Here is a 24433-nt window from a genome sequence, read left to right as displayed (position 1 = left end):
GGAGACATGCGGGGAGGAGAAAGGCGGAGAAAGGCGGAGAGGAAGGGAAAGGGAAACACAGGGCCTACCATGCAAGGGGTCCATTACCTCTTTCACTTCCACCACTCCTTCCTCCGTCATCTTCATCTTCATCTTCATCCCCCCATCAGTCTCCCCTTATCGAGATTCGGGTAAAATCGTCACGAATCAACTCGCCATGGCCTCCCCGTCCATTCCCCGCAAGCTCTGGGAGCATCCCAACCCCGAATCATCCAGCATGGCTCACTTCCGCCGAGCCTGGGAGCAGGAGCTGGGCGTGTCAATCCCAGTGGGTTCGTTTCTCAGCTCCACAAAGCTCGACCTGCTAATTCTGCTAGACCTTCCACGATCTCTACCACCACTCCGTGACGAAACGCGCTACATTCTGGGACTTCTGCTGGCGATACTTCAACGTCCTGCACCAAGGCACCTACACCTCCGTCGTCGACGAGACCGCTCTCATCGATGCAGTCCCACAATGGTTCGACGGCATCCAACTCAACTACGCCGAAAACATCCTCTTTTCCGGACACGGGACACAAGCAAGCACGGTCGGGAAGGAGGATGATAAGGTCGCCGTCACCGAGGTGCGCGAGGGGGGCCACAAGGAGGCCAGACATCTGACGTGGGGGGAGCTGCGCAGACGCACCGGCCGCTTAGTGCAGGCGATGAAGGCGCACGGAATCCAAAAGGGCGACCGCATCGCGGTCTGTGCCGGCAACAGCATCGACACGCTGCTCGTCTTTCTGGCTACCACGGCGCTGGGTGGGATCTTTTCGTCGAGCTCCACAGATATGGGCGTCAAGGGGATTCTCGACCGGCTGCGACAGATCAGGCCCCGCTGGCTGTTCATGGACGACCAGGCATTCTACAACGGCAAGGTCATCGATCTCCGACCGAAGATGCGGGACATCATCGCCGGAATGGACGGTATCGCCGAGTTCAGAGGCATCGTGGCACAGCCCAGGTTTGCTGCGCAACCGGCACCGGTCGGTCACCTGCCGCGGACACTCTCGTTGAAGGTGTGGGGGGCTCTTGCGATCGGCGACACCCTCGTTTTCGAGCAGGTCGACTTCCGAGACCCCTTCCTCATCGTGTACTCGTCCGGCACCACGGGCCAGCCCAAATGCATCATGCACTCCGTCGGTGGGGTCATGCTTAACGCGTTCAAGGAGCTGTTCCTGCACAGTGAGATGAACTCGGACAGTGTGAATCTGCAGTATACCACCACCGGGTGGATCATGTATCTCTCAGTGATTAACAGTCTGCTCGTCGGGGCGCGGGCTGTGCTCTACGACGGAAGCCCTTTCCTGCCGGAGGTGGCATCTTTGATCAAATTGGCGGCACAGGAGCGGCAAGACACCTAGTTCCGACCGTGTTCATCCATCAAATGTCAGGTACTGACCAGTGCATAGATTGACACACTTGGGAATCTCCCCGCGATACCTCCTCGAACTGCAACGAGCCCACATCCAGCCCCGAGACCTAGCCGACATTTCATCCCTGAAGGTCGTCACCAGCACCGGCATGGTCCTTCCTGAGAGCCTGTTCGAGTGGTTCTACGACACAGGGTTTCCGCGTCATGTGCGACTCAACAACATTTCCGGTGGCACCGACATTGCGGGATGCTTCGGGATTTCAAACCCCTTGCTGCCAATCTACTCTGGCGGTTGTGCCGGCATGAGCCTGGGCGTGCCGGTGGAGGTCTACGACTCGTCGATCGAAGGCGACGGTGTGGAAGGTTTCTCAGTGCCCCACGGTACACCCGGGGATCTGGTCGCGACTGCCGCGTTCCCGAATGTCCCTGTGGGGTTCTGGGGGGCGGGGGGAGCCGAGAAGTTCCACAATGCGTACTTCAACCGGTTCAAAGGTATGCCCCAAGTGACATTTGAGGTCTGTGAGCTGACATCATGGAAAGGCGTCTGGACACACGGAGATTTCGTGTCCATCCACCCCGTGACACAACAGCTGCTCTTCCACGGTCGCGCAGACGGGGTCCTGAACCCGTCCGGCGTCCGCTTCGGATCGGCGGAGATATACCAAGTCATCGAAGACGAGTTTGCGGCCGAGGTGGTTGATTCTATCTGTGTGGGTCAACGGCGGCCGTCCGATACGGATGAGAGAGTGATCCTGTTCCTCCTTTTGAGGCCCAAAGTATCGTTCAGCCAGGATCTGGTGCAGCGGATCAAGACGACGATTCGTCGCAAGTTGAGTCCCCGCCATGTGCCAGCGTTTGTATTTCCGACTCCTGAGATTCCGGTACGCCTCTCCCTGTCGACACTTCTTGGCACTTACTAATGGAATGGTGTAGACAACGGTCAATGGCAAAAAGGTCGAGCTTCCCGTCAAGCAGATCGTCTCGGGGAGAATCATCAAGCCCTCCGGGACCTTACTCAACCCTCAGAGTCTGGAGTACTATTATAAATTCGCGAAAGATGAGGCGCTGCAGCCGCGAAGCAGCAAGCTGTGAGAACATATCCTACTCAACTAGAGAACTTGCAGCATGGTTGGAATAAACAAAATAAAAATGAGATCAACTTGATGCGTAGGCAACTGGTCTGATTACAAAATCAAAGCAGCGAAAATTACGGCCACTGCTCCGAGAATGAAAGAAGGAGCGTGTGCCACGGCACCACCAGTAAACAGCGCGTTTACAGCACTGGATGCAGAGCTGCTAGTGCTGGATCCGGTGCCCGTGGACACCGTAGCAGCCAACGTAGCCGTCGAAGGTGACGAGGCCGCATGGACGGCGCTGGAGTTGCCGCCCGCCGGTGGACGAGACGCGGTCTGCATTGCGATTGCGGCGTCCGTGTAATTGCCGACCATTCCATGCACGGATTGAGCAGCTGTCTCAGCGTCAGGCGCAGCAGGGACCGGGACCGCAGTGCCGACGGCAACGAGCGTGTATGTCTTCGTTGCTGTGCTCGTAGCAGCACACCCCAGCTGGCCGGCCGAGCACCCTTCCACCGTCGCTGCGTTGCCTGCCGCGTATCCCGCACTCGTGGTAGCGGGGAGAGTTGTGGTTTCTCCGTGAACGTGGATCGCAGCGACACCCTCCGGCCCTGAGCTAGTACCAGTATCCACACCGGTAGATGTGGCATGCACGGGCATCACGAGTGTCTCGGTGGTGTAGGATGTGGTCCGTGCGGTGGCATCGCACACTGGCCCCGAAGGACAGGAGGTGATAGTGGCGATGCGCGTGCTGAGCGTCGTGGATGCCGGAGCTGTGGCAGCCCCCTGGCCAAGTTTCACAGCCGTGTCGGTGGAGTCTAGGGCGTTCGAGTCGGTGAATTGGCCGGCGGAGCTGAGAGTTGGCCCGGCTGAGCCAGTCCTCGACGCCTCGGCGATGGGACAGATAGTAGTAGAAACCACGAGGGTCTCGGTGGTCAGGTACGTGGTCCTGGCGCGGGCTGGACAGTTTGTGGCAGCGCCGGGACACGCGGTGATGGTCGCGGTGCGGGTGCTGAAGATCGTCGAGGTGGTGTACTCTTCGTCGAGCTGGGTAGAGCCACCCGTGCTGTGGTTGTTGGGGGTGACAGTGGTGGATGTCTGGCCGGAACCGGAAGCAGTGGGGATGGTGGCTTCGTCGGTGCGTGTCACGGGACGGATTGTCGTGGATGCAACGATCGTCTCGGTGGTAAGGAAGGTCGTCTTGGAGCGAGCGGGGCAATCGGTCACTGAGCCGGGGCAGGCGGTTACGGTGGTTGTTCGCGTGCTGAAGATGGTCGACGTGGTGAACCCCTGCCCTTCAGCGGAGGTGTCACTGTGAGCTGCGCTCGCTCCTGCGTTGACTCCAGTGGGCTGGGTGATGCTAGTTCCAGTCACAGGGCACACTGTGGTTGACAGCACGATAGTCTCTGTTGTTAGGAACGTAGTACGCGATCTGGCGGGGCAGTTGGTCACGGAGCTAGGGCATGCGGTGATGGTAGCTGTTCGCGTGCTGAAGATCGTCGACGTGGTGAAGCCCTCCTCCTGAGGACTTTCGCCGTGAGCTGCGCTCGCCGCATTGGTAGCGATAGGCTGGGTAAGACTGGTCTCAGTAACTGGGCACACTGTCGTCGACAGCACGATAGTCTCTGTCGTGAGGAATGTAGTACGCGATCTGGCGGGACAGTTGGTCACCGAGCTAGGGCATGCGGTGATGGTCGCCGTCCGGGTCGTCAGTACCGTCGAGGTGGTCATTGCAACCTCGCTGGATGTCGTAGTCTGTCCGGTGCTGGATGCTGCCGTTCCAATGGGAAGGGAAGTTCGTGTTGTGCCTGCAGAGCATATCGTGGTACTGGAGGTGATCGTTTCGGTGACTGAGATGGTCGTGGTTCGGCGGGTGGGCCGGCCAGAGCTGAGCGCTGAGCTTGACGGCATCGGTATCCCGCCAAGTGAGCTGTTGGGCCTTATAATGGGAGTGCTTGAAGAAGCATTGGGTGGAATGGATGAGCTGCGAGCGAGGGAGGATGCGACCGACGAGGACGAGGGAATGACAGGCGCCGTGGACGAGCTAGGACGCGACGATGCAGATGGTGGAATGACAGCTCTCGAGCTCGGAGTTAAAGAGCGGACTGGTGAGGACACGCTGGACGGCGCAACAGACGCAGATGAAGCCCTCACACTAGAGCTAACAGCAGACGATAAAGTCGAGACAGACGAAGCGGACGGCGAGGGAATGGCCACCGAAACAGCAGCAGATCTGGTCGAAACAAGAGCGATCGATGTACTTTGGCTAGGAAGGACCACCGACGAAGGAGTAGCATTCGTCGTCGGGGAGGGTGTGGGCGTGCTGGAGATCGTCACTGTATACGTCGTGGTATACTCGGTGGTCACATACTCGGTCGAATACGCCGTCTCCAAGGACGCAGTCACAGTGCCCACACACGGATTGGTGGTATGCCACGTTATCGCCTGATAGCCGGCGCCGGACCCGAGGGTCTGGCTTGCCGCCGCCGAGATGAAGTAACAGGTCCTCAACGCCGGGTCGTAGTTGATTGCATTACACACGTTCGGCACTATGCCGCAGACTTGGACGCACTGATTGATATTGTTGACCCACTGACCCATCGCCGACAGCTGCGTTGCGGTAGAGCCTCCGACGACCGAGGCATCCGTGCAGTATTCTTCGTACCAAGTGCCGGAACGCGACCAAATGTAATTCGAGCACTGCGCGGAAGACGGAGGGGTGGTTGTGGCGGGAGTGCAGGTAGCAGCGGTGGAAAAGACAGTGGATGTGCTTGTCACGACATTGGTGAGAGTGGTGGTATAGGAAGAGGTGAGCGTCGCAACAGTCTCGCCTCCTACACTCGCTCCAGGTCGAGCGATGGTCAGGGCTAGACTGCTTGGTGCCAGTGCTGAGAGCAGCAGCAAGCCATTGGTGGGTGAAAGGCCCATGGTGGGCAACGAGTGACTATTCCTCGTGGAATTAAAAGAACGACAACGAGGATATGGGTGCAAGGATGAGAGAGATTTTGAATGAAGAGCGCAGAGAAAAAGAGCAATCGAGAAGCAGGTCCAGGGGCCTGGGTAGATTTTGCTCGTGTGGAGGCCATCGTGTCTGGAAAAGACTCGGGGCTCCACCTCGTCCAATCCTGCTCGGATACCAGTTCGTATAGACCCTTCTTGTCAGGAACCGGCGGAGCTACTCTGAGTCTGGTGAATAATAATTACTCAGTTGAGCTAGAGTCATAACGTGGCGTGGGCTAGAGACTGGAGCTGGAAGCAAGTAGGGCAAATTGGGCCGAGGAGTTCGATAGTCAGCCTTGGCGGGATGCCTACCAACACAATCGCTTGAATTGATAGGGGCCCGTTCTGTAGCGATTTTTTGAGGATGGGTGTTAGGATACAATATCTTTATTGCTTAGTGGTTGGACTTTTGAACTTGCTAAATTCTCTGCGTGGACAACTCGCCTGGGAATCGCCTGAGATCACGTGGCCTGGTTTACCGACACCTTCTCTGTGTCAGGAATGGTTCTACAATCAAAATCTTGATAATCTCATCGGGGTGAATCACTGCGATTTCGTCAAGTATTAGTTTAATCGCTTGATGCATGGTAGAAACTGTCAGTAATTCTTTCCTGATTCAACCGGATATATTCATCGCCCCATACACAAGCAAAGACGAGGCATGAGACGAAGCCCTATCCCATGTCTGCTGAGGAACATGTATCGTTAGGCAGATTCTCCCGAAGGGGGAATCTGCCGCTGCCTGACGCTGTGTTTGGAAAGGTGAAAGAAGGGGGGTCTGGGGGTTCTCCCCCAGAATGATGCTGCTGCTGCGGCTGCCACGCCACCAAGGATGAAAACCAGGCCGCATTGCATTCAAATCAAACGGCTTTCGTCTCGAGCCCATCCCGATGCGCAGTCACAACCCCCCACTGCACATGCCCGTACCCGTTGGCAGCCATATAGTCCTTCCACTCCTGATCCCCATTATCCAGCTCCGCGCCGGGATCCTCCAGCACAAACCATGCGAGCAAGGCCTCAACCACCGCAAACCCGGACCCAATAAGGAACACCGCCTGAGTCCCATGGAACTCGTCGTCGCCCCAGCTGGCCAGGATCGGCTTGAACACCTGCGTTCCGATGGCCGCGCCGGCCTTGCTCCACGCCGCGGCAAACCCGACCCCGTGTCCGCGCAACGCCGTAGGGAAGCTCTCGCTTGCAGTCAGCACAATCGTGGAACCGGGGCCGACCTCCCCGAGCGTCAGGAAGACGCCATACAACACAATAAAGAGGGGAAGGGAGCTCTCGATGTACTTCAGTGCGCCGCCGAGGATGAAACCCAGGATCGCTTGGAGCAGGAAGCCCAGCGCCATCGTCTTGCGGCGACCAATTCTGTCCGACAGGAATCCGCCGATGAAGGCGCCCGGGATGTAGAAGCAATTGATCAGCGTTCCCCAGGCCATGGTCAGAGCCAAGGACGAGGTTGGGTTCACGCGACCGACGATCGTGGACGAAAAGAGCCCGAAGGGATAGGAGATGTAATTGTACCTGTTGTGGTTGTCACCGTAAGCATGTGGATGGGGCACCAAGGTTAGGGCTGCTCACAAGAACCACGATCCACACACCCCCAGCAACGGCCGCCAATATTTCTTCAACGCAAGCGTATAAGGTATCCGTTGCTCAACCATGGCACTTTTCCTGTACGCCGAGCTGACCGCCATGCGATAGCGGAACCAGAAGATCGACAGCGGCGGGATAGCACCCAGCGCCAGAGAGATGCGCCACACCGCGTTGTAGTGTCGCACCTGCTGATGGAAACACAGCAACAGGAGCAAGGGAACCAGGGCGCCGAATGCGAAGCCCAACGACGCGGAGAGATCGGCGATCATGGCGAAGATGAAGCCGCGCTTGCTTCGAACGGCGGATTCCTCGTCTGTTGCTTCGGCTGCGCCGGCGCCGGCTACGGGATATTCCCTACCAGCTCATGTTAGACCTACCTCGCAGTAGATATGCTTGCAAGCAAGGAACACTCACCCCCCAGCACCCACCCCCGCAATCCCCCGAGCAATGATCAACATCCACAGCATCCCGTCTTGACTCGTCCCACTGGCCCCAGCACTCAATGCGATGCCCACGACCAGAATGGCAGTTGTCAGGACAGCGCCGGTCTTGCGGCCCAGCTTGTCGGAGATGTAGCCAAACGACAGCATCCCGATGATCATCCCGACCATGAAAGCATTCGACAACCGCGACGCGACAGCTGTGGTCAGAGCGTTGGGGTAGATGACCCCCATGATGAGTTCGAGGTTGCCGATGATAGATGCGTTGAACCCATCGGAGCCGATGGCGAGCCCGGAAAAGATCACCATCAGGACAATTGATAGTTTTGAGGCTTTGGGGCGCAGAGCCACCTCTGACGTGGCAGGGACGTCATGGATGCTTGCTCGAACCTTCTCTTCCTTTGCGTCGTGCTTCGATTGGGACGGCGAAGGGCGAACCTCTTCGGATACTGTAGGTGTGTCCATGGCCATCGGTTGGGGTTCAACAGCCGTAGGAGCGCCACGGTAGGTCTGTATTTATGCCTCCATCCCGGCCGTGCCGTGCCTTGGCCGACACCAGATAAGAAAGACGGTTTGGGAAGGGCTGCATGATGGTCGAGGATTGTGACCAACCACTCTGCGCGCTGAGAAGACTCGAGGCTATAGGACGGGATCTTCCCCGCACGAGAGGACGCGGCCAGAGGTGGCGGCATTAACTAACTTGGCGAGCGTGAGGGGAAGTTGCTATGATAAGATACGCTGAGGAGATAAGAGGCACTACATTGGAGAGTAGAGAACATGCCACCTTTGCCGATAGGTCTCTGGCTCGGATTGAGTCCACGGTAGTCCATCTCATTTCATGTCAACTCAGTAACCATATATCAGGCCGAAACATTGCACAGTTCTTGACTTGGTCATAGGTCTCCGCGGAGTATAAATGGTGGACACCCGTCGATGAAGATTTAAAATCTATGCAAAACACAGCAAAGGTTCCATTTACATGGTGCGATGCCATTAGCTGTTCAACTAAGTTCGGGGCACCCAGTCCTGATTGTCTGGTAGCAAACATCGCGTGTATCAGACCGGTGTGACAACATACGTCTCCCCAACCTTCGTCCTGACTGGCCCCGTGTAACCCTGCCCGTTAATCGCAACCGAGGAGCCATTCATACACCGCAGCTGCAACTCCCCACCAGCACGCGAGGTGATATTCGCATGAACCAACTTCCCCGCCTCCCACTGGATGTCAACTACAAAGTTGCCCCTGGCCACCAACCCCGCCACTGATCCCTTGGGTAAGGCAGATGGCAAAGCCGGCAGCAGATGAGTGATCCCAGCATGGCTCTGCAATAGCATCTCCGTGACGCCACTCACGAACCCAAAGTTGCCGTCAATCTGGAACTGGTATGGGCCGACCGGGCCTTCATTGGTGTTGTACAAGTTATAGGGAGTGGGGTATACCGCAAACCATTGGGTCAGTTGCTCCCACGCGTCATCACCGCGAAATACCCGGGCATACTGATTGATCAGCCAGGTCCGAGACCAGCCGGTTGTCCCAGACCGGTGGGAAACACGTCGGTCCAGGAGCACTTCGGCCGCAGTCCCAAGGGTGCTGTTCAACAGCGGGCTGAATTGCCGACCGGGCATCAGAGCCCACAGGGGTGAAAGGTGCTTCTGCCCGATGGCCTTTTCTTTGTACTCCTTGCGCCACTCCAGGATCTGTCCTAACGAGCCGATCAACGGGGGCTGGATGAGGGGCAAAAATGCTTTGGCCGTTTGCACTGCTGTGCCGTTTATCCCTAAGATCGAGGCTGCATCTAAAAGGCTTCGAAACACCTCGGTCATCAGCTGGTTGTCCATGGCGGGGGCTACGTCGACGCTCTGCGCCGCGCCAGCGACAGTCTCATCAGCAGGAACATAGAAGTTATTCTCCGGCGATAGAGATGGCCCCGTGACTTGGTAGCCCTGGTAGGGAAAGGTGTAGCACTCGTAGAACGCAGCAACTTTGACGAAGAACGGATATGCCACTTCGCCGAGGAATGTTGTATCCCCGGTGAAGCGATAGTGGTCCATCATGTGCCACGCCAGCCACGCAGCCCCCATCGGCCACATGGTGGACGCAGTGTAGTTGTCCGTTGGCGCAGGGTCTCCCCACAGATCCAGGTTGTGATGGAACACGGTGCCAGGACAGCCATACATGCGTTTGGCCAACGCCTGTCCACGAGCATCGGCAACTGCCATCAAATCAAACAAAGGTTCCTGCGTCTCAATCAAATTGGTCGGTCCGGCGGGCCAATAGTTCATCTCAATGTTGATGTTGATGGTGTATTTGCCTCCCCACGGAGCTGATGTGGAGTTATTCCAGATACCCTGTAGGTTCGCTGGAAGCGATGTCGCATTGTCTGTACTGCGCGATGAAGCAACGAGTAGGTGTCGACCAAAGTTGAATATTAGCACAGTCAGTTGTACGTCGGCAGATGTATTGCGGGCAATGCTGATGCGCTGGTCGGTAGGAAGACTCGCCCACCCATTTGGCGACGTGCCCAAGTCAAGTGTAACCCGGTCCAAGAGTGATTTGGTATCAGCAACAGCTGCTGCTCTCACAGCGTCATACCCAAGCGTGTAAGCATTGTTTATCTTCTTGCGCATCTCCTTCTCTCGCGCATCTCGTGATGTATATCTGAAGTTGGTTTCCACGTCGAAATACATCTCCAGGGTTGTTGCATTGTGTATGAGTAGAGAGGAACCGGATACGTTGAACATTCCTGCAAATGTTAGCAACGGTATGTGCCTGTCAGAATGAACGTACCTGTATCGGATTTGAAGCGAGCTTCGCCCGTCCATTCAATTGGATCCTCACTCTCGGATTGTCCACTGGTGCCGATTAGAGTAAGGGTATTGTTGCCTTTGGCCACATTGGCCGAAAGCGACTTGATATCCTTGATCCGGGTCATTGTGGCGTTGATGTTCAGTGCTCCCCGTCGGCTGGCCTTAAATCGCGCCACCAGAACACCTTGCGGGTAGCTGGCGACATACTCTCGGCTGCGAAGTCAGGTATCAGTGACAAGTTGCATGAAGCACCTCTTGTTGAAAAGCTTACGTATAGTTCACCCCGTTTATACTGTAGCTTACCCCGGCAATTCCTTCCTTCGTGTCAAGCCAACGGAGATAATTTGACATGTCCACATCAGGATGGCCGAAGTCCAGATTGACGTTGCCAAAGTAGCTGTAAGCCCGCGGCGAGTTGTTGGTTGGGATCATCTGGGCCATGGTCAAGACGTTACCTTCAGTAATGTTGCCATTCAGCAGAAGCTCCCGAACAACAGGCTCGATTTCCGTCGCATTGAGTGGTGTCCGATCCTGAAAGGGCCCCGTCCAGATGGAGTTCTCATTGATGCCGACGACCTCTGCTCCGCCACCATAGATTGTCGCTCCGATTCGACCATTGCCAATCGGCATCCCTTCTTCAAAGGTAGGCCATCGGCCGGGTTGGGTGAACCACATGTATCTGCTGCCATCGAGGGCAGCACTCACATGAGCGCATGCAAGCGAAAGAAGTAGGAGTGCTCCACAGGACATGCTGTGAGCTCTTGTCGATCCAAATTGAGGTCAAAGCGCTGCGGCCATCGCATCGGTCTTCGAAACATCCAATCAATCATTTATATACCATCAAGGTGAGCCCGTATTCTCGCAGCTACCCGGAGAGAATGTCGAGTTGCGGTAGGTGGACTAACGTAACCCCGCAGTACTCCTGGAGATTCGACATACTGAAACATGCAGGGTTTGTGCAATTTAGGCTGAATCGGGACAACCCCATCCGGTGCGATCGGCGGGGGCGGCGTGTCCTGATGCACGGATATGCTGTCCCTGCAGCACTTGCCCCGATCTATGTGCTACCACACCAGGCCCACGTCTGCTCATGCTGTGTTGATTGTGGGCTCAGGGATGTTGACCCTGTCACATGAGTCTGGTTTGAGGGGCTGCAGCTCGCTCAGAAAAGCATGAACGGGCCGATCTCGCTCTCATTCTCCCGAGCATACCTGATCCATTGCCCCATACCCCAGTAGTCCGGTCGAGCCCAGAGGGCCCGTAAGAACTGCAGCACAGTGTGGTTACACCATGCGCCCGTCGCGGCGATTAGCTCCACGAAGGCTCTCTGGATTGTGCTTTGTCTGTGCTCATCGCCCCAACATTCGGTACCCACAATGAATAGGGGGAAGAACAGTACATGCGAGAATACATGCGAGGTGTCTTTCACGAGGCCTTGAAGGTCTTGGAACAGGATGGACAGGTGGAGAGTGATGGCCCACTCTGCATGTCCGCGTGGCGCCAGGGCTTGTTCAACATAAATTAGAATAGCATAGTAATGAGCTTTCACCATAGCATTGAAGTGGATGCGGGTGGCCTCATCATGCCGCGAAGCAGAAGCCGCAGTGACACAGACCTGCCTGTAAGCTTGTTCCACTCTTTCTCGCCACATGCCCATCTCGTGCTCGCCAAGCCCGTACCCCTCGCCATGGAGCTCATAGTTGGAACGCTCCACTGCGGTAATTTCACTAATCAGAATCGTAAAGGCCCAGAGACGGTCTTCGGGCCTTGACTGCAGGGGGCATTTGGTTCTGGGTTGCTGCGTCGAGAAAGACACGAGATTCTTGAAGATCTCGAAATCTTCCACCTCTTTGACAACGAATCTCGACAAAGCATCGTTGGACTGCCGGCCACTGTTTCGCGACTGGTTCCATTCTATCATCGCACGGCACGCTTGCAGGTGCACATTCCAATTTGTGGACTCTGGGATTAACATCTCTTCGTAGCAGAGGGCGACTGCCGTGGCAAGGATGATTGTGAGGGCGGAACACCCGCCGCCTCCGGCCACGGTATCCTTCCGAGGATGGTGACTGACTTCGCGGGTGATGGCTTGATTCAGAGCCTGGAGAGTGCAGTTTCTTAGAACAGGGTAGGCTCTCTGTGCCACAAGTGCCTGTGCGCTGCCAGGGGCGGATGTAACTGACAGGTGAGCGGCTGCAAGGCTAAGGAGCGACAGTCGGAGAGAGGCGGAGCGACAGGTAAGTGGAAGAATGGCCTTCCTCCACGGGTTATCCACACTATCCAGCCAAGTCAAACGAGGAACCACGATAACGTGAAAGTAGTGGAGCAGTTTGTCGCAGAAGGCCGTCGACGAGTGGTGTTGTACGAGAATATGATCACCGGTTGGAGACGGGGCGCGCCAGAGAGCATCCTGCGATGACTTCGCATCGGCCTCGGGGCGGATTGCGACCGCCAGCTCATCTGATAACCTTTCCGCTGTTGTGCTGGTGTCTTTGATGGAAGAACTAGGCTTATGGGTAATCGTCTGGGTCCATTTAAGCTGAAAGGCGTCGAAGCCGGGACAGGAGAGATTGCGGGAGGTGCACTTGTGACAGTGAGGGAGAGTGCGGTCGCATCGGATGCGCCGCTTGGTGCAAAGGCGACAGTCTGCGGCATTCGTGCTCGTGTCAGGACGAAGAGTTCAGCAGTGGATGGGCTGGAACAATCCAGAAAGCAGGAACACTCACCTTTGGATGCGAGTGAGCGATCAGAGGGAAGAGAAGTGATGCGAACGTTTTTCATTTCGCCAAATTGGTGGCCTCTGCAAGGAGAAGAGGGGGAGGAATGCTCAGGCTGACAGAAAAGCATCAGCCGGACGGAGTAGGAGAGGAGGACTCAGAAACAACAATCACAATCTCCCCGGTCGGCGATAAGCACACGCCGCGGCCCCCCCGCACGTGCCGCCCAAAGGGGAATAGTGCTTAGTGCCTGAGGCATGCAGGCAGGAACCCAGAACCTGCTCGTTCTGGGGTGATTATTGGTACAGTACAAAGAATCCTACCCCTACTAGACAGGATTCACACCACTAGTTCATCTTCCTCTTCTTCCGACCAAAGTAGCGTGACGTATCTCCCAAATACAAGTCCACAATCGAGTCTTGCAACAGTAAATGCAACACAATATACCACCCGACTAATCCGGCCACAAAGCACGACGCGCCTCCGGTCTTCTTCAGCGCAATTGCAGCCGCATGGTGTCCGTCCGCCTCGGCAAAGTAGCTGGCAGCCACGGTCAAGAACCCCAGGTCCACCAGGAAGAACACGGCAATATAGGCGAGATTGCTGGGTAAGGAAGCAATGAGGAAGGTAAACACGAAGACCGTCCAAAGAATCATGAAGAACCCTAGCGCATTGTTGTACTGCACAGTATCGCCGCCATATGCTTGCTCAATTCCGAAAGCCGGAGTCAGGATGGCTCCATACCCTGCATAGAAGAGTCCTTCGCTTAATTAGTATATATTGCACTTGTGGTGGGTCCGGCCCGGTTGGGATGATACTCACCAAATGCACTAAACACAGTGTAGGCAAATCCATTCCCGATGGAGAGTTCCCACTGGGCCGTTACCACCAGGCCAAAGGCCGCAATAAAGAAGAAGTTGGCAACAAAGACGTTGGTCGTGGTCACTCCACGCCATTCCATCAGGCTCAACGACAGCGTCGTCAATGTCGTGCCGAATGCGCCCAAGGCGAGAGCCGACTGCACGATGGTTAGAACCATAGCTTTTGGATGACGGGCGTGACCTACTCCGGCGCCTAGAGACTTCACTGGCTGGGACTCGTCCAGATGGTGGGAGCCTTGTTGCTCTATGTCCACTGCCGATGAGGTTCCCTTGGCTTCGGTGGTGATGTGGTCGATTGAGTCGGTAACAGACATAGTGACTGATGTCCACAGCAAGGTGGGTGATTTCGATCGTTGTGTTGGTATGGCTTGGGCAACGACCACCTGCGGCTACTTCAAGTATATGTAGCCACCAGTACCGGTATGAAGACTTCACGTCCCATGTTGCGGTTTAGCACATCATTCGTAACTGCAATGACGAGAGATGAACAGACGATCTATCCTTGGTAGTGAATCAAGTCGATTGACACTTGGGGGTCTAGGGATGAGAACGGATTCGCTAATGTGGTCTTCCGGCCCAATACGTGTGCAATGTATACATCGCATTGGAGCTGTCGGCCGATACCGATCGCCTAAGAAAGTCTCGGATGAGGTGCTTGGCTGAATTTCAGGGCAGATTAAGCTTATTTGCCCGCCCTCGGTCGCCCTCCCGAAATTCGCTTCTGCAATGCTGCAACTTGAAAATGCTAAGCCTTCGATTTGCGACCGACGCATCCTCTTTTCGTGTCCGCCGTAGAAAGAAAGACCAAAAGTGATCGTGAATGGTGTGCTATACATCTGTGCGTGCTGGGCTCCTACTTCGTGGACATGGAAACCAGGGGCGATCTTTGCCCGGATCCTTGGGGAAGGTACTGTACTCAGCGTAGGCGGGAATTGCGTGCTCTAGAGCCGGCTTACCTCATCCCATGCAATCTTGAGCTAGCACCAAGCAGTCTGCAATTCATCCATGTCACCACGTCTTACCTCAAGACGAACTTCCAAGATCGCTTCCATTGCAATGACTTCTTCAGAGAACCTCCTGTACACGAACGGGACTCCTGACGGAGAGACAGGGCCACAGCCTCGGCTTTTATCGCCCGGCCATGTCTTATCGGCCTGATCGTCCCGTTGCAGCGGAAATGGCCTGACTGTCGCCTTACTTAAACTTCATCCTAGGTTAACAGTCATTGTGAAGAATATAATCAGTAAATCTCTCTGAAGAGGTATGCCTAAGTAGCACTACGTCAGATCAGCGCGCGGTGTGCCTTGCAACGATCATCCATCTTGATGCGCTATGGCCTAACACTATACGGAAGGGAATATATATCTTGTTCTCGGAGGAAGCCCACAACACCCAACCGAAATAAGGGGGGCATTATGATAAAGCTCAGGAATGGATGATATCGAATGATATCCTGATTCTGGGTGGTCAGATGGTTGGTCAAATTAGCTAAGTTCTCTGCGTGTAAACAAGCCTAGTGAGTCGCCTTGGATCACGTGGCCGGATCACCCAGGAACGCCGACGGGTTACTGGCAGATGGTCGAGAAGTAGAGACCTGACCAGGTTGAATAGGTATATATAGAAGTCCGAGATATCTTAGGAAAACACTTATGTATCCGGTCAGTTGAGCGACTGAGCAGATAGTTTGGGCAGGCGAGACTCAACCCCGGGCCCGCGGACGCACCTACTGAAGTCGGACGGAGCGAGGACAACTGCCAATGGGAACGCGATCAAAGAACAAGCCCAGACAGAGGGGTCTTGGCATTGTAAGTTCCAAGCTGTGCCTGGGCGAGCCCATCCTCGAATAGAGTCCCAGGCTCTCAGCTGCAAGTGGAGCAGAAGTGACGGGATTTGAGGGCTCCACCAATCACCGGTACCTAGGCAACGCGGCGATATTCTTAGCATCGACCGACTTGGCGCTAAACAAGTTAGGACGGGAAAAGTGGCCCACCAGCAAAAGTGGAGGGGAGAAATCGTTCAAATCTCCCCTCGAGCCAGATGGTCTCCCTGATGGTCTCCAGGTTTTGTCTCTACCCCACACAATAGGTGGTCGGTCATGTCAGATTTGATGGCCTCATAGGGAATCATGACTATTGGGGCGCGGTGGGGAGGACAAAAGAGTCCGTCTGTCCAGACTGCCGATCTGGGAGACTCCCAAATTCGGAATTGGTCGTCTGTGGCTGGTTCAAGTTATCCAACCTGGAGTCCATCTCGCTCGTTTTCTATGCAGCGTATAACCGGACAGAGGAGAAATCGAGGTGGGATATCGACGCGAGTTCAGCGCCCACCGGGTCAAGAATGGATGCAAGGTGCTTTGCTCTGTGCTTACATTGCCACGGCGATTGCAAGTGTGAATTTTATCTTTATCCTTATCGCGATGGGAATCGGCTATTCCAAACGAACCACCGCGCACAGCTTCTCGCGACTCCGACTGTACCACGGTCACTGTAATCGAACCAGTCACTGGGCGACCGCCATCCACATCATCATCAACCTCTTTTCCACTGCCCTACTAGCGGCCAGCAGCCATGCCATGCAGTGCGTGGGAGCCCCCACCCGCGAAGATGTGGACCAGGAACACAAGCAGCGCCGCTGGCTGGATATTGGAGTGGTGAGCTGGCGCAATTTCCGCATCATGAACCCTAAGCGGAAAGTCCTGTGGCTGTTGCTTCTTCTCAGCTCAACCCCCATCCATATGCTGTGTGTCAATAATGCCCGTGCCCTATTCCTAACCACGCTTTTTCGTATCCCGCACTAACCTGCGTCTATACAGCTACAACTCCGTGGTGTACGCCTCGATCGTAACCTACAACTATGCCATGGTCTTGATCCCGGACGATCTGTCTCCGACCGAGTCGCTGGTCCAGGCGAACCATTCGGCCAGCTTCTATGCGGCAGTGGGGAGCACCCCTGAGGCGATTCGCACCGAGATCTTCAATGGGACTTTCACCAACATGACCAACGAAGAGTGTCTCGACAGCTACGATGTGCAATATAACACGCAACAGTCCACCCTGATCTTTGTGGCCGACCGACGATTTTTCCAGAATCAAAGCAGCTTTAGCGCGATGATGGACGGCTATACCTCCATTTACGACTACGCGAATGACGAAGGGACTGCGGTCGCTGAAGCCGCGATAGCGAACAATACGTGGACAGCGCAGGGGCTCAGCTGGAATCTCTACTCGTCTGCCATCGCATACGAGAACCCTGATGGGTTCCCCCAAATCCCGATTTCCCACTGCATGGCCAAGCGTGCAGTCCAACGATGTGAGCTGCTTTTCAGCCCGTCGATCGCCCTTGCAGTGATTGTCAGCAATATCGTCAAGGTTGTATGTATGTTCTTGGCCGCTCGAACGAACCGTCCAGGGATCTTACTGCGAGTGGGCGACGCCGTCGCCTCGTTCCTCAACCAGCCTGATCTCACTACCCAGGACCGTTGTCTCATGTCGCGGGAAGATATGACCCATGGTCCTGACCCCTGGGAACTCGCACCTAGTAGTGGGAGTATCTTTCGGCGCTGGCTGTGTTCCCTGCGGTCGCAGAGAACGATGGACATCGCTTTGGTGAACATCTCCACGAATAGCTCCACCTCCCCAAGTGAAGGGGTGTTGGAGGGACATCGTCCCAGGAAGTTGTCCGGTCGGAAGTTCTGGTTCCAAGCTGCGAGTTGGAAACGATGGGTGCTTGCTCTCTTCCTGTCAGTCTTTCCCGACCCAATGACTTGGATTTAGACCCTAACATAATCTCCCCAGGTTCTCCGCCTGTATCGGCGTGCCCAGCTGGCTGTATCACGCCCTCGTCACCGAAGCAGAATGGTCTCTGGAAGACCAGTGGTACCTGGGATTTGGGAGTCCGAACTACGAAACCGGGCTATATTTCGGCACCAGCAACATCCTGGCCCTGGCTCTCCTGACCAACTCCCCCCAACTGGTGTTTTCCATCTTGTACTTCGTCAGCAAGAACCTGCTATCGTGCATGCTGGTCACGGCCGAGTACAACGACTATGCGACGCAGCGCAAGCCTCTCCGCGTTTCTTGGCCCCGGGTCCACCAACGATCCTCCTACTACCTCTCCTTGCCGATCCGATACAGCGTCCCGTTGTTTGTCATGTCTGCCGCCCTGCATTGGCTCCTCACCGAAAGCTTCTACTCCGTCGACTGGAATGTGTACAACGTGTTTGGGGAGGTCGATTACGATGACTCCCCGGATGGATGTGGCTTTTCCCCGATGGCAATTCTAATGACTATCATCCTCCTCGGGGTGGCGTTGTGCGCACTGCTGCTGCTGGGTGCGCGTCGCTTCAAGTCTCCCATGCCGTTGGCGGCGCATTGCAGTGCCGTCATCAGTGCTGCTTGTCATCCCCCGCCCGAAGATGAGAGCGCTGCTTTCCAACCGGTCATGTGGGGGGAGGTCAGTCATCCCCAGAACGCCACCCATGGTCATTGTACCTTTACATCACATGCAGTGGCTATCCCCTCCATGTCCCGTCTATATACTTGAATGATCTAAATTGTGCATCTTTTGGAATCTCTCTTCTTGGCCCATTCGAGAAGTCAAACCCTAAAACCTACCGTCTAGATGACTGGAATTGGCTTATTCCAGTCCCTCAGCTCTTCCTGCCGACCCGACGGTGTCATATCCATGAGAAAATAGAAAGACTGGATTCCCTCGACCCCTGGGTCCGATGTCTCGTATGTGTGACTGATGAACACGCTCCTCCCGCAAACCTACTACTCGGCTTCCAGGTGATGGTTTCCCTCCTCGCTTCCCCTTGCTCCCACACCTGGTGTGCCTTGGTCAAAATGAGAAATTGGAACAGCAACCAAGGTGGTGTCTCTGCTGTGCAGGTATTGAAATGGAGGAGCATGGCCCACGCCGAAGGCATGGGCGATACTGCTGCGACTGTCGTCCTCGGCCGCCAGCATCACGTGGTAGACAATCAAGTCTTAGAAGAGTTGACCGTGGACACACAAGGCCACGTGGCTGTGGGGTTTCGTGATAGCGAGATTGATGATAACTTGGATTTTGATCCCTGTGAACGATGTCAAGGTATTTTGGGATGTCTTCTACTCGGACTAGAACCGGATGTATACCTGAAGCTTTGGCGAGAAGTCAGGGAAGCAACACTCCGATCACCTTTGACTGAGCACGGAAGATGCAGTACCTGCGATGGACCATCAAGGAACGTCTCCGCCTGCATGCAGCAACCGGGCTGCCCTAGTGGCGGGGTTTTGCCGGCCAGAAACCACAGTGGCCGGGATATTCTTCCCAGAGAAGGTGAGTCGCTACCTAAGGTCCGGTCCAACATTCCGAATCATGCAAAATGAATACGCGATGAAATTGATAGTCGGCATTAACAGCTGGGTCGCTCATTACAATCCGCAGGTGTATGGGACAGGCGCGACCGTATTTCGACCCGAGCGCTGGGATCCCACCCACATGGACAAGGAGCGGCTCAAGCAAATGGAGCAGTATTCCCCCCCCTTCGGAGCTGGGACACGCCCGTGTATTGCAAACAACATCTCAATTCTGGAGATTACCAAAGTCATCGCGGAACTCGCGAGACGATAGGATATCAAGCCGGTATCGCAGGGGATAAACACTGTCAATCATTGGTTCGTAAAGCAGAAGGATGTCATGGTACACTTGCGGCAAGTAGAGCGGTAAACCGGGTCGGGTCAAGTGCTCCTCAGCGTACTGGTGGAGCATGACCAGGGAGATCCATGGTTCCTGGTAGGCACAATTCATCGCATGTCTATTCTAGGGTCCGCAGTCAGGCGCTTCCGTCATGCTTGACTTTTTTCCACAGGCAGAGTAATGGAATCATGGTTTGTCCTTGCTATCATGGCCATCCATGGTCACCGGGAACAAAGATCAGTCCATTTTGCCACACAGCATCACTACCCGAAACAAAAGCGACCGAAGTAACTCTGCCCGTCGTGCTACAAGATGCAGAATACCTTGAGCGGTTATAAAACAAAGCTTGGCGGTTAGTACGAGGCCGATGGCTGACCTGGTACGAGGAGGAGAACAAGCTTGTCAAAAGGCACACTTGTTGAAACGAGCTCCCCCGATACTAATTATCTTTAAAATGAAAAATATCCGGTTTTGGCATGTAGTCCCCGATATTGTCTACTTATATTACGGAGTACAAGCACTGGCTGGCTTCACCGCCTGGGACAGAAGCAGACCCATTCCGGAACATGGCCATTCGCCGCGGATAGTGATCATTCTACGCAGATCAGGTTTACCTGTCGGATGATAGGTGTTTGTCTGAAAACAAGAACCTTTACCCTTCTATATTCACCCTTATCATCAATAGGACTAGCCTACTATAGTCTAGAATGGATCAGCTGTCACGGGCTAAACATCTTCTTTCCCGACTTGCGCTCTCAGCTCTTGCCACGTGTACCCCACCTTTTGAGCCAGTTCAAGAGCGCCCTTCCCTTCGCAGAGCTTGACAATCTCGCCATTGAGATAAATCGAGGTCTCAGCGCCCCTGAGGATCAGAAACTTCATGAAGAAAGCAGCCGCCACGGAGGTCTTTCTCGAAGCTATATACAACGCAGTCTGGCCGTTGGCAGCGTGGTGATTGATCTTCGCTGCCACCTGCAATAGCTGTTCTCCCAGGGCAACTGAGCAGCTTGATCGGGCAACGCGCACGAGGAGAGTGCCTAAAAAATTTACCGGGAGGTATGGCCCCAAGCGGCTGAGGAGGCGTTTGACCCTGGCTTCCTTTAGCTCGTTGCCTTGAATTTCTGTGAACAAGGACTGCCGAAAGAGGGTCCACTCCCACCAATGCAGTCTTAACTTGGGATCAAGATCTGGGTTCTCTATCATTGTGAGAATCATCTGTTCCCATTGTCCGAAAATGCCTTCCGACCTCGTTTTCAGAACCGCTGACATCATGGATGGCAAGTCATCGACTTTAAGGCTCTCCAACGCCCATGCGCCGAAATCGTCTTGGTCGCTGGTGACAGCGGCGATCCGAATCTTTATTGGTACGGCGCCCCTTTCTTCGCTGGCAGGGGCTAAGAGCTCGGTCAGGGCAAGCGACCCCTGCTCGGCTGCCATCAGCCTGGCATGCGCAAGGACTTCCGACTTGAGCTTCTTGCCAGCTGGGGAGGAGATCAGATGCCGCACACGGTCAACCTGTCCCTCACTAATTAAAACAAAGAGCAGGGGCTGGGCCTCTTCTTCATCGAGAGCGTCGAAAGTGGCGTCGTTGTCTCCTGCTGCTTCTGAGCCGTGTGTCTCCAGTGCGGAGAGAACATGATACTGTTTCCAGTGTTGATCACGTCTCATAGTGGTGTGAAAGCCGATGGTGGAAAAATCGCAGCTTGGGACGAAACATTTCCATGGCCGGTCATGATTCTGAACATGTTGATCGCGCTCGTCGGTCGTGGCAAACCCGCGCAGGCTCCGCTTGCAGAAAAGGTAAGTGCATCGAAAGAGTTGCGAACCATAGTTCCGTTCCATGTCTTGTCGGCATTCGGACTTGGCGAGTAGGGCCTCATGCTGTCTCTGCAGCCGTAGCCACATCTGAGAAGTAACTAGAGGATCCTTGTTGACCCACGACGCGCCTGTTTGGGATCGAATTTCAGTTGACAATGCTTGAGCATAAGGCATTTGCAAACAGCCAAAAAGCCTTTATGGCTTACCATTCTTCCGATTCCAGTCCCATCGTTTCTCGCAGGAGTAAAACGCTCTTGCATCCCCTGCAAAATTACGCGCTCGCCGATACGCCACAATTTCTGTGTTTGCTTCTGAAAATACACGTTCAACACGACCCCAGATTTGGTTTTGGAAGTTTTCCGGATTCTCAAGTCGCTGCGATACTTTATCGAGTCGGCCAACGAGCGGGTCATTTACCTTAACACCAGCGTCCTTCCAGTCTGAGGGTAGAGTGCTAGATAGTAAGACTGGCCAGTAAAAATTTGCATAGTCAAAAAGCCGGAATCGACCCCGCAGAATCTGCTCTTGAATCACCTCCTCCTCTACCTCAAGATCAACGATCCCTGACATGAGATATGCCAGCAAACAATCGAGAAGATTGCGCCTCGCAATGGCCTGATTTATGAAGAAGGGAACTCTCTCACTGAAAATGTATCTGCCACGGATTGTCAGTGAACATGTCCTATCTCACCTAATGAACGCGGACTTCTCCGGCTCCAGACTTACACCACGGCCGTGAAATGAACAAACTGGAGCTTTTCATCTGCAACCTCGATTATTGGACCGCAGAGTTGAACAAAGTCGACACTCAAGAAGTCTTGTGAACTACTTTGATCACGGGATGTTCTTTCGACATCATCAACCTCTACTGACAAAGCCTGTTCCATTTCCCGAGTGGTCAAAGGAATGGGCGCAGTACCGAGCCAGCCCAGGATCTTCCTACATTGATCTCGCTTTCGGTGACTCAAGTCGTTGATTCTTTGGAGGATGCGGTGATATCTGGGCACGCACGGGTTTAGAATGTGACAGGCCCCATATTACTTAAACAACTCGATGAAATGAGCTATCACTCACGCCGTATTGAGATCTTCGGGCAGAGCTCTGAGCTCCCGGCGAATATCGTCCATCCTGGTAATGCTCTGTAAGTTGTCCAACACGATTCGTGCATATAAAAACATGCCTAGACATGGCCTCCCCTCAACTTCCAATTAGCGCCATGATACACCGATAGAGGAGGAACTCAATTGGAATGGCAACCACCAGACTTAACTGACCTTTTGCCTTGGCTGCCAGCGGCGACAACAGAACGCCAATCTCAGTCTCCATGGTGGGGAGACATTCCAGGCCATTGATCCAGCTACGAGCGCGGTGGTTGATATAATGCTGGATGCTACCTGCATTTCGATCATGGACATTGATAGTGATAGCCTTGCCATCGAGTCTCCGGAAAATGTCCCCTTCGGGACGACTGCCGATGAGGATGCGCACTCCGGGACACCCCTTGACGAGGTCCTCCAACCGCTCCAGCAGCACCTGTCGCTCGTACTCCTCTATCTCATCCAATCCATCAATGATGATCCGGGTCTGGTCGGCGGTTCGAAGGAAGGCATTCAATAGCTCGGTCACCTGCAGTGTGCTCCCACGCAGTTCGCGTTCTTTGGCTTCCAGAAGCACGGCTTGCAGGTCCGGCTCCTCGTCGGCTGCCTGAAAAAGCATCGACTGTAGCACCTTGAGGGCCGTGGAGGTATCGTTTGCACAGTGGCTTATAACCGCGAAAAGACATCGCTGATTCTTGTCGCGAAACTGCCTCACCGCGGCCGAGCACAGGTAGGACTTGCCCGCCCCTGGCATGCCCTGTAGCCAGAGCCATGGATTGGTGGGGGGTGTCGTATCATCTGCCCACTGTTTGAAAGAGGAATCCTGAAAGAGCCACTTCGCACAGCCTGGGACGGACCGGTTTTGGATCCAGTCTAGGCGTTCGTCGAACGATGCTGGTGCGATCCGCCCCTTGAGATCCGTGTAACGATGCCGATCTTGTAGAGTCTGGATTGCCGCCAACTGCTCAAGCGACTTCAAGCGAGCCTTTTGGGCTTCTGTGACATCGACAAGCGTAACCTCGTCTCTTAACAAGCTCGCATGCAACTCGATGTTGCCAACTACCGAGTCCAGCTTTTTTTGGTAGCTTGGCCAAATCGCCTCAAACACTTGTTTCCAGCCTGACATAGAAAAAGAGGGTCAGCCTAGCATGGTAGGATTAAGGTGTATTGGTCAGTTGAGTATTTGACTCACGGCGCTTCCGGAAAAAGTCAAGGTTGACTCGGTAGAAATCGAGGAGATCCCCATAAAACAGGGCTAGAGCGGCGCGGATGGCATCACTCCATTCAAAAGCCCCTAGAACAGTGGCAAACTGGGGGAGAGCATAGCCGACCTTGACCATTGTGTCCGCCACTCGGTCAAAGGCACTGGAGAGCTGACTGGACCATAGCAAGAGCAGCTTGATCGGACCCCACAGAAGCGCCAGCTCGGGCTTCACTTGGAGAAAGGCTTCGATAACCCCGCTATAGGAAGAGAGGCGGTCGAGAAAAGGCCGAATGCGAGCGAGATTGCGAAGCGCCCCCTTCCCCGCAGCCTCCTCTTGAAGCTTGCTTGTGGCATTGTAGACTTCGCTGATAGAATTAGAGGCGAGGATTTCGCGGTATAAGTCAGGATCTTTCAGACTGTTGCGGAACGATTGCTGTGCTTGATGAAAGACCTCCAAAGCCGGGTCTTGTTGCACCATTATGTCCGTGTCTTGCCTGGGGGCTGATGGGTGGATTGGAAGAAATTGCAGGGTGAATCTGAAGGGGGGAAAGGGGCGCAATTTTAAGTGAAGCTAAACTAACAGACACCGCTTCGCTAGCGCGACACCGTTCGTTTTCTAGTATCTCAACTGCGCCACACGCTAAGCAAAGCACGAGGAGAGTGATCTTTTCCTGAAATAGCTACTCGTGATGCGCGACCTTGTTTTGAAAAGCCGCTAAAA

At 54.7% G+C, this 24433-nt stretch overlaps 8 protein-coding genes across 8 annotated transcripts; 3 read left to right on the top strand and 5 right to left on the bottom strand.

Moving 5' to 3' along the window:
- Positions 1-114: 114 nt before the first annotated feature.
- Positions 115-2488, top strand: BO66DRAFT_423987 (acetoacetyl-CoA synthase; the record flags this gene model as incomplete). The annotated part of the gene is made up of 5 exons (XM_025650142.1): positions 115-307; positions 357-1372; positions 1434-1888; positions 1937-2277; positions 2330-2488. Exons 1-5 carry the CDS (start codon positions 197-199, stop codon positions 2486-2488), a joined length of 2082 nt encoding a protein of 693 aa, XP_025498571.1. The 5' UTR covers positions 115-196.
- Positions 2489-6258: 3770 nt separating this feature from the next.
- BO66DRAFT_432488 (MFS general substrate transporter) lies at positions 6259-7979 on the bottom strand (the record flags this gene model as incomplete). Its single annotated transcript, XM_025650647.1, has 3 exons — positions 6259-6996; positions 7054-7422; positions 7483-7979. 3 exons carry the CDS (start codon positions 7977-7979, stop codon positions 6330-6332), a joined length of 1533 nt encoding a protein of 510 aa, XP_025498570.1. The 3' UTR covers positions 6259-6329.
- Positions 7980-8485: 506 nt separating this feature from the next.
- BO66DRAFT_231707 (glycoside hydrolase family 95 protein) lies at positions 8486-11272 on the bottom strand. The gene is made up of 3 exons (XM_025642762.1): positions 10588-11272; positions 10297-10529; positions 8486-10252 (listed from the first exon to the last, which is right to left on the bottom strand). Exons 1-3 carry the CDS (start codon positions 11064-11066, stop codon positions 8565-8567), a joined length of 2400 nt encoding a protein of 799 aa, XP_025498569.1. The 5' UTR covers positions 11067-11272; the 3' UTR covers positions 8486-8564.
- Positions 11273-11478: 206 nt separating this feature from the next.
- Positions 11479-12971, bottom strand: BO66DRAFT_415658 (uncharacterized protein; the record flags this gene model as incomplete). Its single annotated transcript, XM_025649549.1, has 2 exons — positions 11479-12509; positions 12785-12971. The coding sequence occupies 2 exons, from the start codon at positions 12969-12971 to the stop codon at positions 11479-11481; spliced, it is 1218 nt and encodes a 405-aa protein (XP_025498568.1).
- Positions 12972-13242: 271 nt separating this feature from the next.
- BO66DRAFT_360445 (uncharacterized protein) lies at positions 13243-14195 on the bottom strand. Its single transcript, XM_025645005.1, has 3 exons — positions 14100-14195; positions 13856-14051; positions 13243-13793 (listed from the first exon to the last, which is right to left on the bottom strand). The coding sequence occupies exons 2-3, from the start codon at positions 13992-13994 to the stop codon at positions 13381-13383; spliced, it is 552 nt and encodes a 183-aa protein (XP_025498567.1). The 5' UTR covers positions 13995-14051; positions 14100-14195; the 3' UTR covers positions 13243-13380.
- A 1982-nt stretch (positions 14196-16177) lies between these two features.
- Positions 16178-18456, top strand: BO66DRAFT_415656 (uncharacterized protein; the record flags this gene model as incomplete). Its single annotated transcript, XM_025649548.1, has 3 exons — positions 16178-16653; positions 16727-17653; positions 17709-18456. The coding sequence occupies 3 exons, from the start codon at positions 16178-16180 to the stop codon at positions 18454-18456; spliced, it is 2151 nt and encodes a 716-aa protein (XP_025498566.1).
- Positions 18457-18580: 124 nt separating this feature from the next.
- BO66DRAFT_231659 (uncharacterized protein) lies at positions 18581-19733 on the top strand. The gene is made up of 2 exons (XM_025642761.1): positions 18581-19233; positions 19342-19733. Exons 1-2 carry the CDS (start codon positions 18705-18707, stop codon positions 19665-19667), a joined length of 855 nt encoding a protein of 284 aa, XP_025498565.1. The 5' UTR covers positions 18581-18704; the 3' UTR covers positions 19668-19733.
- A 586-nt stretch (positions 19734-20319) lies between these two features.
- On the bottom strand, positions 20320-24205 carry BO66DRAFT_384921 (NACHT domain protein; the record flags this gene model as incomplete). The annotated part of the gene is made up of 6 exons (XM_025646112.1): positions 23701-24205; positions 22682-23627; positions 22486-22539; positions 22138-22410; positions 21618-22066; positions 20320-21539 (listed from the first exon to the last, which is right to left on the bottom strand). The coding sequence occupies exons 1-6, from the start codon at positions 24188-24190 to the stop codon at positions 20320-20322; spliced, it is 3432 nt and encodes a 1143-aa protein (XP_025498564.1). The 5' UTR covers positions 24191-24205.
- Positions 24206-24433: the final 228 nt, after the last annotated feature.

Source organism: Aspergillus aculeatinus (assembly GCF_003184765.1).
Source record: "Aspergillus aculeatinus CBS 121060 unplaced genomic scaffold BO66scaffold_74, whole genome shotgun sequence".
Classification (NCBI taxonomy): domain Eukaryota; kingdom Fungi; phylum Ascomycota; class Eurotiomycetes; order Eurotiales; family Aspergillaceae; genus Aspergillus; species Aspergillus aculeatinus.
This window is presented reverse-complemented; position numbering and strand designations above follow the sequence as displayed.

Excerpts from the sequence above, each read along its gene's own strand:
- BO66DRAFT_360445 (XM_025645005.1), bottom strand. The coding sequence starts at position 13,994 with ATGGAATGGCGTGGAGTGACCACGACCAACGTCTTTGTTGCCAACTTC. Across the intron at positions 13,794-13,855 it reads CACTGTGTTTAGTGCATTTG|GACTCTTCTATGCAGGGTAT; the intron begins GTGAGTATCATC and ends AATTAAGCGAAG.
- BO66DRAFT_231707 (XM_025642762.1), bottom strand. The coding sequence starts at position 11,066 with ATGTCCTGTGGAGCACTCCTACTTCTTTCGCTTGCATGCGCTCATGTG. Across the intron at positions 10,530-10,587 it reads ATAAACGGGGTGAACTATAC|CCGAGAGTATGTCGCCAGCT; the intron begins GTAAGCTTTTCA and ends CTGACTTCGCAG. Across the intron at positions 10,253-10,296 it reads TCGCTTCAAATCCGATACAG|GAATGTTCAACGTATCCGGT; the intron begins GTACGTTCATTC and ends TAACATTTGCAG.
- BO66DRAFT_231659 (XM_025642761.1), top strand. The coding sequence starts at position 18,705 with ATGGTTTCCCTCCTCGCTTCCCCTTGCTCCCACACCTGGTGTGCCTTG. Across the intron at positions 19,234-19,341 it reads GGATATTCTTCCCAGAGAAG|GTGTATGGGACAGGCGCGAC; the intron begins GTGAGTCGCTAC and ends TACAATCCGCAG.